At 57.6% G+C, this 11,022-nt stretch overlaps 1 protein-coding gene across 1 annotated transcript; it reads right to left on the bottom strand.

Annotated features, from left to right (window-relative positions):
* Positions 1-5,402: 5,402 nt before the first annotated feature.
* Positions 5,403-9,773, bottom strand: AQP5 (aquaporin 5; the record flags this gene model as incomplete). Its single annotated transcript, XM_079329122.1, has 4 exons — positions 8,648-9,773; positions 7,061-7,222; positions 6,777-6,860; positions 5,403-5,588 (listed from the first exon to the last, which is right to left on the bottom strand). The coding sequence occupies exons 1-4, from the start codon at positions 9,008-9,010 to the stop codon at positions 5,403-5,405; spliced, it is 795 nt and encodes a 264-aa protein (XP_079185248.1). The 5' UTR covers positions 9,011-9,773.
* Between the last annotated feature and the right edge of the window lie 1,249 nt (positions 9,774-11,022).

An 11,022-nucleotide genomic window follows, 5' to 3' on the forward strand; every position in this document is an offset into this window, starting at 1 on the left:
CTTATTTGGCTTATTAAAAGCTGAGTTGGGACTCATTAAGGTTGTTGGGAGTTATTAAAGAGGCATTTTTTGGGCTGGAGGAGGTGTTTGGTGGGAACAGAAGCACCTTTGGATCTCCCCTTGCCCTCCCTGCTCTCTGGGTGTCTCCAGCCCTTCGCCTCCTCAATGCCCTGGCTGCTTTTTGGGCAATTCCCACCTTCCCACGAATTTTAGTGCTGCCCCTCCCAGGCACACATTGGGGTCTCGGTGCCCTGTGGGGACCAGGCAGGGCACTGGTGGCACTGGTGGCACTGGTGGCACTGGGGGGATGCCCCACCTGGCCCAGCATTGCTCTGACCCCCAAATGCCACGAGCTGAGCCAGGAGCCAAACACAAATTGCAGGAGCCGGGGTGACAACAGGAAGGGTGGCTGCTGTCCCTTGGTGGCCTGGGAGCTGTTTCCTGGCTCCTAACGAGGGATCTGATGGCACAACAGGCTGAGTAGGAGGAGGAAGGCTCTGGAGGAGGTGGGTGCTGGCACAGCCTGAGCCATGACTAATGCCAACACCCAGGCTGGGCTCTCCTGGGGCACAGCTCGCTCCTCTGCGAGCAGCTCACCCTGGAAATGCTCTGGAAATGTCAGTTTAAAGCTTCCTGCTGTGGAGCCTGCTGCTCTGTTCTGGGTTCTTTGTTCTGTATTTATTCTGAGCTCTGGCTTGTGTTCTGGATCCTGGGTTCTGTTCTCTGTTCCATTTTCTGTGCTCTATTCTGTATTCTGGGTTCTGTTCTCTCTCTGGGTTCTCTATTCTGTTCTGTTCTTGTTCCATTTTCTGTGTTCTGTTCTCTATTCTGGGTTCTGTTCTCTATTCTGGGTTCTGTTCTCTGCTCTGTTCTGTGTTCTGGGTTCTGTTCTCTATTCCATTTTCTGTGTTCTATATTCTCTATTCTGGGTTCTGTTCTCTCTCTGGGTTCTGTATTCTGTTCTGTTCTTGTTCAATTTTCTGTGTTCTGTTCTCTATTCTGGGTTCTGTTTGCTCTGTTCTATCTCTATCCTGGGTTCTGTTCCATGCTCTGTTCTGTCTCCTGGGTTCTGTTCTCTATTTTGGATTCTATTCTCTGCTCTATTCTCTATTCTGGATTCTGTTATCAGCTCTGTTCTGTCTCCTGGGTTCTGTTCTCTATTCTGGGTTCTATTCTCTGCTCTATTCTCTATTCTGGGTTCTATTCTCTATTCTGGGTTCTATTCTCTGCTCTATTCTCTATTCTGGGTTCTATTCTCTGCTCTATTCTCTATTCTGGGTTCTGTTCTCTATTCTGGGTTCTGTTCTCTGCTCTGTTCTCTATTCTGGGTTCTGTTCTCTATTCTGGGTTCTATTCTCTATTCTGGGTTCTGTTGTCTGCTCTGTTCTCTATTCTGGGTTCTATTCTCTGCTCTATTTTCTGTTCTGGGTTCTATTCTCTGCTCTGTTCTCTATCCTGGGTTCTGTCCCATGCTCTGTTCTGTCTCCTGGGTTCTGTTCTCTATTCTGGGTTCTATTCTCTACTCTATTCTCTATTCTGGGTTCTATTCTCTGCTCTATTTTCTGTTCTGGGTTCTGTTCTCTGCTCTGTTCTCTCTCCTGGGTCAGCTCCTTCCTGGAGCTCCTGAGCCTCTCTCTGCCCTGCAGTTCCCCCTGCAGCAGGGAGGTTCTTCCTGGGCCAGCTGGGGTTCAATCCCCTCTGTGATGCTTTTCTCCCTCTCTGGCATTCCCTGGGTTGTTTTCTCCTCATCTTTCCAGTGAGCTGGGCTCAGCTTTCTGGACCTCCCCCTCTGCAAGGAGCAGAAACATCCCTGCATCCCATAGAAAAATCCTTAAATGGGCCATTCCCAATGAGTTTTGCTTCTTCTGCTGCCCCTGGTTCCTTCCCCTGTCCAGAAAACTTGGGGTTCAGGGAATTTAAATTAGAGACCTTCCTCAGTTAGACTTCAGTAGACCTGAGAGCCCTTTGATGTGGGAGAAATGTGAAGTTTATTGTTGCAACCTGTGAAAATCGTTGGGCTTGTCCTCCCTCCAGAAAAGAAAAGAAAAAAAAAAATCAAATTTTTAAAGCTGAGCCGTGATTACCTGAGGATGGAAAAGGAGTGAGGAATTATCTGTGAAATCTTCTTAGAGCAGAGCAGCTGCTTGTGGGCATGTTCAGGGAATAACCCTTAATTAGAGCCCAACCACACAGGAATGGCAATGATGTGCCTTTGGAGTGGTTTCACCTGGTGAGAAACATTTAAATTAGGGTGAGAAAAGCTGGTTGTAAAGTGAAATTCACCTTTTTATACCCCAAGTAAAGCTGGGAAGGGTGTAGGATGGGATCAATGGGATGGGATGGAAACTTCTGTTTTTAGGGAGAAGCAGAAAAGCAGGGCAGCGCTGCAGGTAAATGAGCTGTGAGCACAAAAGGTTTGTACCTGGTCCTGCTGGAATAAAGGTGGATTTTTCTGTGAAAAGCCAATTTCTGCTCAGGCAGTGAGTGAGGCTCTGCTGCCTCCCAGCCTTACAACCTCATTAAAAATTGGTCTGAAGGAGCTGGAATGTGAAAGAAGCAGCAATAATAAACTCTCCATTGGTTTCCAAGTGCTGCTGTTGCCATTCCTGGACAGGTGAGGACAGGTGGGAGGACCTCAGCCTTTCCCAGCCCTGCCCTGGGCCCTGCCCTTGGCCAGGTGAGGTCACGGGGTTTGCTGGATGCCAAAATTCAGTCTGGATTAAATTCACCTCCCTGCCTGCATCAGATCCCCAGGGAAGCTGGGTGGGGAAGGAGCTCCAGGATCTGAGTTCCTGAGCTGGGCTCAGCTGCCCCTGCCCCACTTTGGGGTCCCACTGACCCCAAACCCCCCCAGCAGTGCCGAGCTGGGCTCAGGGCTGGGCCTGGGTGTTTTTTGTGCTGACACAGAGCTGGAGCTGCAGCTGATTCATCCCAGGAGGGCTCACACCCAGCCCGGGCTCCTTCCCCTGGTGTTGATCCCTTGGAGGGACTGGGGGGGCTGGGCAGGGCTGGGGGAGGCTGTGCTGGCCCCCAGTTCCCCCATCCCTGCTCTGGTGTGGGGGTTCAGAGCCCCAGGATCAGGGGGTGGTCCCAGTTTGGGGACCCTTGGTGAGCATCCCCAGGGTGCTGGGGCAGGGGAAGCACTCTGGGGTTTTGGGGGGCAGGTTTTGGGGGGCTGTCCTGCCCAGCCCCTATGGGGTCTCTGGGATCTGGATGTGCTTCAGCCTCCCCAGGGCCGGTGTGTTTCCCATCTCCCCCTTTTGGGGGTCCTTCAAAAGGGGGGACTGAGGGGTGGGAGGGTCCTCAGCCCATCCCTCAGGATGGTTCGGGGGGGTTGCTGGGTTTAATTTCCTGGCCCTGCTGCTGACCCAAAGGTTCCTCCACCTCCCTCCTCCTCCTGCTTGTCCCCAGCGGGGGGAGTCACGGCGCTGCTCCCCAGGGATGCCAAAATCCAGCTGAGGCTGCCCATCCCCCCGCCAAGGCTGCAGGACCCTCCGGGCTGGAATCGGGCTGAGCCTGGGGTGGGGGTGCCCCGGGGAGGGGTCTGGAACCGGGGGTGGGGGAGCCCCGGGGAAGGGTCTGGAACCGGGGGTGGGGGAGCCCCGGGGAAGGGTCTGGAACCGGGGGTGGGGGAGCCCCCGGGGAAGGGTCTGGAACCGGGGGTGGGGGAGCTCCCGGGGGTCTCGAACCGGGGGTGGGGGAGCCCCCGGGGGTCTCGAATCGGGGGTGGGGGAGCCCCGGGGAAGGGTCTCTCCCCTCCCCCGGTGTCCGGTGGGAACCTCCCCTTGCAGGGGGGAGGGGCTGGGTGTGGGCAGGGGTGAGAGGGGCTGGGCCAGTGTCCTTGTGTCGGTGTCCCTGTCCCAGTGTCCTGGTGTCCTTGTCCCGGTGTCCCTGTCCCAGTCCCAGTGTCCCTATGTCCCCGTGACCTAGTCCCGTTGTCCCTGTCTCAGTGTCCCTGCCTGGGGTCCTTGTGGCAGTGTCACATCGTTATGCCGCTCTCCGTGTCCCAGTCCTAATGTCCCTGTCCCAGTGTCCCTGTCCCCATACCAGTGTCCCTGTCCTGGTGTCCCAGTGTCCCCATCCCTGTGTCCCAGGGTCCCTGTCCCAGGGTCCCTGTCCCAGTGTTCCTGTGCCTGTCCCTGTGTCCCAGTGTCCCTGTCCCCGTGTCCCCATACCAGTGTCCCTGTCCCCATACCAGTGTCCCTGTCCCAGTGTCCCTGTCCCCATACCAGTGTCGTGTCCCTGTCCCCACCCCTGTGTCCCCATCCCAGTGTCCCTGTCCCCATCCCAGTGTCCCTGTCCCAGTGTCCCCGTGTCCCTGTCCCCACCCCTGTGTCCCCATCCCAGTGTCATGTCCCTGTGTCCTTGTCCCCATCCCAGTGTCCCTGTCCCAATGTCCCTGTGTCCCCATCCCTGTGTCATGTCCCTGTGTCCCTGTCCCCATCCCAGTGTCCCTGTCCCCATCCCTGTGTCCCCATACCAGTGTCGTGTCCCAGTGTCCCTGTCCCCGTCCCGGTGCCTCGGCTGGGACCTGCTGTGCCAGCAGCTTGTGGTAGAACTGGAAGAGCAGGGCCGGAGCCCAAGGTCAGGTGAAGGTGTGGGTTTGGCACAGCTGAGGGGCTGGGGAGTTGTGGGGCATTGTTTGAGGGCACTGTGGGAGAACTGGTAGGGCTGGAGTCCCGTGTGGGAAGGGTTGGAAGGATCCCTGCTGCTCCTGCCAGCCCCAGGATGGGCTCCCAGCTCTCCTGCACCCGCTGCTCTCCCCACCCATCACAAGTGCCCACTTACCCTTCCCAGCATTAATGTTCTCCCAAACCAGCTCCCACAGGATTTAGGGTCTGAGCCCTTGATTTTTCCCCACCCCTTTGGGATCAGTTTGTGCCCAGCTCAATCATTTTCCCCTCCTAAACTTTGAGACTTGAGCTGCTCTGCACTCAGGATTTATTTATTTATTTTTTAAACTTTCCTTTATTTGCAATAAATAATAAACTATAATACAAAGATCTCAACACAGAATCCAAAAAAGTCTCATTCTTTGGGAATAAAAAGGACTCCCAGCACCAGGAAAGGCGAAAGAGCATCTAAGAGCATCCCCTGGGCTGGGGGGTAGCTGCACCCCCTGCCCCAAGCATTCCCTTCCCCCAGGTGCTCCCACACCTGGGCCAGGTGAGATCCTGCAGCTGGCCCGTGGTGCAGAGGTGGAGCCGGGGGTTTGTGGCTGTGGGGGAGCTGGGGAGGTTCTGGAGCTCACGCAGGGGTTCCTCACACACACCCAGAGCCCCCCTGCCCCCCGCGGGGAGGTTTGGATGAGAGTCTGAGCTGCGGCTGCTGCGGGCATTGCCTGCCTTGGCTGTGGGGCGCCGGGAGCCGCGCTGCGCTCCCTCCCTCGGCTCTCCAGCTCTCTAGGGCGGGGTCAGCTCCATGGACTTCTTCCTCTCCTCCCGCTGCTCTTCCCACTCCTCCTCGGACTCGTAGGTGCCCTTGATGATGGCCACCCTGTCCGACATGTTCATGCAGTAGGGCACCAGGATGTAGAAGTAGAGCAGGGAGGCCAAGCAAGCCCCGAGGATGGGCCCGACCCAGAACACCTGGAAAGCAGCAGGGGCAGGGTGAGAGCAGCTCCTGGGGCTGCGGCTGCACCCAGGGCACCAGCACCCCTCCCTGCCCCACAGCTCCTGCACACAGAGGGGAAAATGCTGGTTCAGAGGCTCCCTGGGCTGAAAAACCTGCACACAGAGAGGAAAATGCCTGTGCAGACTCCCTGGGCTGAAAAACCTCCTGCACACAGAGAGGAAACCCTTTTCCAGAGGCTCCCTGGGCTGAAAAACCTGCACACAGAGGGGAAAACTCTGGCTCAGAGACTCCCTGGGCTGAAAACTACCTGCACACAGAGAGGAAACCCCTGTCAGAGACTCCCTGGGCTGGAAACCTCCTGCACACAAAGGGAAATGCCTGTCCAGACTCCCTGGGCTGAAAAACCTCTTGCACACAGAGAGGAAACCCCTTTCCAGAGGCTCCCTGGGCTGAAAAACCTGCACACAGAGGGAAATGCCTGTCCAGACACTCTGGGCTGAAAACCTCCACCACACAGAGGAGAAAACTCTGGTTCAGAGACTCCCTGGGCTGAAAACTACCTGCACACAGAGAGGAAAACTGTGGTTCAGAGGCTCCCTGGGCTGAAAAACTTCCTGCACACAGAGAGGAAAACACTTGTCCAGAGACTCCCTGGGTGAAAAATCTGCACACAGAGAGGAAAATGCCTGTCTAGACTCCCTGGGCTGAAAAATCTGCACACAGAGAGGAAAACTCTGGTTCAGAGACTCCCTGGGCTGAAACCCCTCAGCCTGTGCTCACTGAGGACCAATCCTGCTCTGTGAGTCTGGGGCTGAGCTCCCAGGAATTGCTGGTGAGAGTTAAGACCAGGCTGGGCTTCTCCTGGGCCCCCTTCCCCTCAGATGATGAACCAGAGGGCTCAGAGGGCTGATTTCAGAGCCTGGAAGTGTCCAGGGCTGGGTTGGATGGGGCTTGGAGCAAGCTGGGCTGCTGGAGGGTGTCCCTGCCCACAGCAGGGGTGGGACTGGATGAATTCTCAGGTTGTTCCCACCCAACCCACCTGGGATGGGTTCGTTTCTCTGCGCCAGGGGATTAACTGTTCCCCATGCGTCAAGGGGCAAAACCTCCCTTGTTCTCCAGCCCCTTTTCATCCTCCCTGCCTGGGGTGGGCTCTGGAACCCCCACCCCTGTGGTTCCCTGTCCCCAGTGCCAGCAGCACCCACCCAGTGCGCGGGGCTGAACCTCCTGGTGACGACGGCGGGCCCGAAGGAGCGCGCGGGGTTCATGGAGCAGCCGGTGAAGTAAATCTGGAGGGGTGCAGAGAATCCCGGGTTAAGGAGCAGGGCACAGCCACTCTTGGCCAGCAGGCTCTGACTGAGGTGGCCCCTGCTGGTCTCTCTGTCCCACGCCACGACAGAGCCCCGACTCCTCCCGTGTTTCCCCCTCCAGAGCCGAGGGCGTTTTGGGCAGCTGTGCACGCAGCCTCCCGAGCTGGGCTCGCACTCACCCCCACCAGGTGGCCCACGGTGACCGAGAGGCCGATGGAGAGCGCGGGGGAGCCGACGCCGCTGCGCCGGTTGTCGGTGGAGGCGAAGATGCAGGCGGCCAGCTGGAAGGTGAGGATGATCTCCACCACCAGGGCCTGGCCTGGGGTCACGTTGCTGTTGATCTGGAACCACGAGAGGGACAATGGTTAACCCTCCCCAGGGCTCCCCGGTGCTTTGCTGGTGGATTTGGGGGGTGAGGTTGAATGAGGAGCCCCCCAGGGCCCCTGCCCAACCCCTGCTTGAGCTCCCTGGTCTTTCTCTGAAAGGAAAGAAATTATCTTTCTTTGCAATTCTCCAAAATCTGTCTCCTCCCCCAGCCTGTCCCTTCTCTGGCCTTTCCACACCTCTCTCCACTTCCCTGTCTCCACAGCACTCAGGACTCCCCCACCAAATCCCTTTTTTCCTGCATTTCCTTGATCCTTGTAGGCTGTTGTACCTTGACTTGTGCCTTGCACTTTGTGCCCAGGAGGATGAGGAGCAGCTGGGATGGGATGGAGGGAGAGGGTTGGGATGAAGGCCATGGCTGGGATGGGCTGTTGTGCCCCAGTGACTGCACAAAGCCCTGCAGGCTCTCAGGGGAACTCGACCCCACTGGGCACGGGAAGGACAAAGTATCCCAACCCATCACAGCTCATTTTTTATCGAAATCTGCCTTGTTTGGGATGCAGAACCTGTGGAATGAGAGGCACTGCAGCTCCTCATCCCAGGGACCGAGCCCTCTGAGCGTCCGTGCTGCTCCCGGGGGTCCGGACCTGCCCCTGCCCGGAGCTCCAGCTCCGTCATTCCAGCTGTTTTCCCAGCACTGCCCCGAGGGTTTCAGGCTGTGCCGCATTCCCGCTTATCTCAGAGGGTCCCGCTGTCCCCCCTCCTCCACAGGGAGCGGCCCCTGGACGCTGTCCTGCCCCTCGCTCCTTCTCCAGCTCTCCCCGTCCCTCTCCGTGCCCAGTTTCCCCAGCGCGCTGGTTCCAGCGGGCTCCTGCTCCCCGTGCCCGTACTGGTCTGACTGGGCTCCGCTCCCTCCCTGCCCCCTGCCGCTGGCACGGTTCCTATCCCGCGCTAATCTCCATCTGGAGAGGCTGCGCTCGGCAACATCTCGACGGTGCGGGTGACTCACGGGGCCCTCGGGATAGAGGAAGCCCTCATTAAAGGAGGGAAAAACATCCCACTCATCACCCGCACAATAAAGCCGTCATGTCAGAGCTCGGCTTCGCTCCCGTCCCATTCCCAGCCCGCCAAGCGTGCGGGACACAGCAGAGCGCCCGGGATCCAGCCCGACGGATTCTGCTGCCCGAGCCGGCCCGGAGGAAAGGCAAGGGAGAGGGGAGGAGGAGGAGGAGAGAAGGTGAGAGGGGAGAAGGGAGAAGAGAGGAGGAGAAGGTGAGAGGGGAGAAGGGAGAAGAGGAGAGGAGAAGGGAAGGGGGAGAAGGGAGAAGAGAGTGGAAGGGGAGAAGGCAGAGGGAAGAAGAGGAGAGAACGGGAGAGGGGAGAAGGTGGAGAACGGGAGAAGTGGAGAGAGGGGAGAAGGGGCAGCCCCGGGCAGGACTCACGGCGTTGATGGCCAGGTTGCCGCGGGTGTTGGCCGGGGTGACGCCGTACAGGATCCCCGCGCCCGCGATGGCCCCGACCAGCTGGGCCAGCACGTAGAGCAGCGTGCGCAGCAGCGAGATCTGGTTGCCCACGAAGAAGGCGATGGTGACGGCCGGGTTGATGTGCGCGCCGCTGATGTGGCCGAAGGCTTGCACCAGGGTGCCGATGGCCAGCCCGAAGGCCAGCGCGATCTGCAGGATGCTGGGCAGCGCCGACGGCCACTTCAGCGCCGAGCCCAGCCCGATGAAGACGAAGATGAGCGTGGAGAGGAACTCCACGAAGACGGCTCGAGCAAAGGCCAGGGTTAGTATTTCCTTCTTCATGGTGGGGGCAGGTGGAGGTCAGCCAGGGAGGAAGAAGGTTTAGGGCTGCTCTGGGTCCGGGCTGTGGTGTGTGCAGCCAGGTGTAGGGCCATACCTATCTATATATGCAAGAGCAGCAGGAGCTGTGTTACAGGGCGGTGGGTGGAGCCGGGGAATTAGCCAGTCCTCCCAAATTACCATGTGAACCTGCAAAAGTTTCCACCTGAAAATGTCTTCGGAGCCTCTTGGTGAACCAGTGACTCAGAAATTGGTGGCATTTCTCTCCTTTCCCTCTGCAAACAAAGAGCCCCTATAGGGTGTCTCTGTGGTCGTTAAATAACCGGGTTGCATAACGAGGCTCAGCTCCCTCCTCTGCTTTTCCCTTTTACTGCCTCTCGCCAGGTCCTGGGTGTTTCATTAGCACAGGTGCAGTTCATGTTCACTCCCTCCCTTCCTCCCCGTGCTCGCACACTGCTCCTGTTGGAAAACCCTGGTCGGGCTGGAGGAGCTCTCCCGGGGCTGGGCTCCAGCTGCGTTCCACCTCCACGGGACCCTGAAATCTCAGGGAAAATCAAACACCTGGAGCTTCTCCCAGGCTCAGCTCCAGGAAACCAGTGGTTTGCAGTTGTCCAGGGAGGGAAGGAGGGTTTGGGGAAAGCTTTGTCCACCTGGGAGCTGCAGATGAGCTGGAGCTTCCTCACAGTGTGTGGATGGAGAAATGGGATGGAAGGAGCTCCTGGTGCAGAGCCAGGCTGGAACCTCTGCTCCCTCCCCTCCCTGCTGCTCCTTCCCGAGCACTGGGGGCTGCTCCCAGCCCGGGCTGACGTCTCCTGCCCTGCCACCCTGCTCCCTTTCCTTTGCTTTCTGCCTTTCCAGCTCTTGCTCAACGAGCAATGATTTTGCTGCTGGGAATGCCAGCACCAAGCACAGGCTCTGGATGGACACAGGCTGTGTTTACACATCTCCTTTCATGTTCCTGGGGCTCTGCCCTCCATCCCAAACCCAATCTGCTGGCAGGGAGTGGCTGGGGAGGCTCTTGGGGCTGAGCACGTGGAGCTGGTGGGGACGGAGGTTTTGGGGTGGGAAAGGTCTCAGGTGACACTTAACAAAGAATTCTTGGTTCTCTTGTGCCAGGATTTGTTTGTTAGGTGGGGTTGGGTGCCAGATCTGCTCTCCTTGCTCGGTTGATCCAAGTTTCCTTTCCCAGTGATGCTCAGCTGGGTTTTCCCCTGGCTGCCAGGCTCCAGCACTCAGGCAGCTAAAGCTTTGCAGGACACTGGTAAAATCCTCCCTAAATCCAAAGAGTTGGATTCCCTGCTGCCTCCTGAGGAGGCTGACAGGCCTGGGAGGTCAAACACAGGAGGATTCCTGTCCAGAGCAAGGAGAGGGGACCTTATCCAGGACTGGAAATAAATGAGCTTTTCCCTTCCTTAGTACCCAAAATCCCGAGCAAAACAGACCTGGAGGGCCTCAAGGGACTGAGTATCTGTTACAGCCTTAATTCCTGATAATTGTTTTCTCCAGGATCTGCAGATCCTAGGGCTGATTGCAGAGCCAAAGCCCAGATCTGTTATCCTCGAAACACCTGCTCCGTTGGCGTGTTTTGGTGAAAGTTTTGCAAGCTGGTATTTCAAGGTACCCTGGCTGGATTCCAGCTGCCATAATTACTTGCCACTTCCCTTCAGCCCTGTCTGTGGCTCCAGCTGGATAAAATGCTCCCTGTTCAAACCATCCCCATCCTGCATCTCCCTTGGTGGTGGCATTTTGCTGTTGGCTCCTCCAGCACACTCCTGGCTTTGGCTGAAAAGACAAAAATTGCTCTTCCATCCCCCCAAGTGTGGATAATAACAAGCAAAATCCTGCAGCTGACTGGGGCATATCATCAAACAGGGCTGGGAATGGCAGAGAAAACTTCTGGAAAGCACAACCAGGCAGAGCCTCCTGTCCCCAGGCAGTTTGGAGCCTTTTCTCAGCGGGGCATTCCTGCCTGGCTCCCCGGGGTTTGGAAGCTCCCTGTGGCTCTGTGCCACCCC

The sequence above is a fragment of the Erithacus rubecula genome (genome assembly GCF_903797595.1).
Source record: "Erithacus rubecula genome assembly, chromosome: 31".
Classification (NCBI taxonomy): domain Eukaryota; kingdom Metazoa; phylum Chordata; class Aves; order Passeriformes; family Muscicapidae; genus Erithacus; species Erithacus rubecula.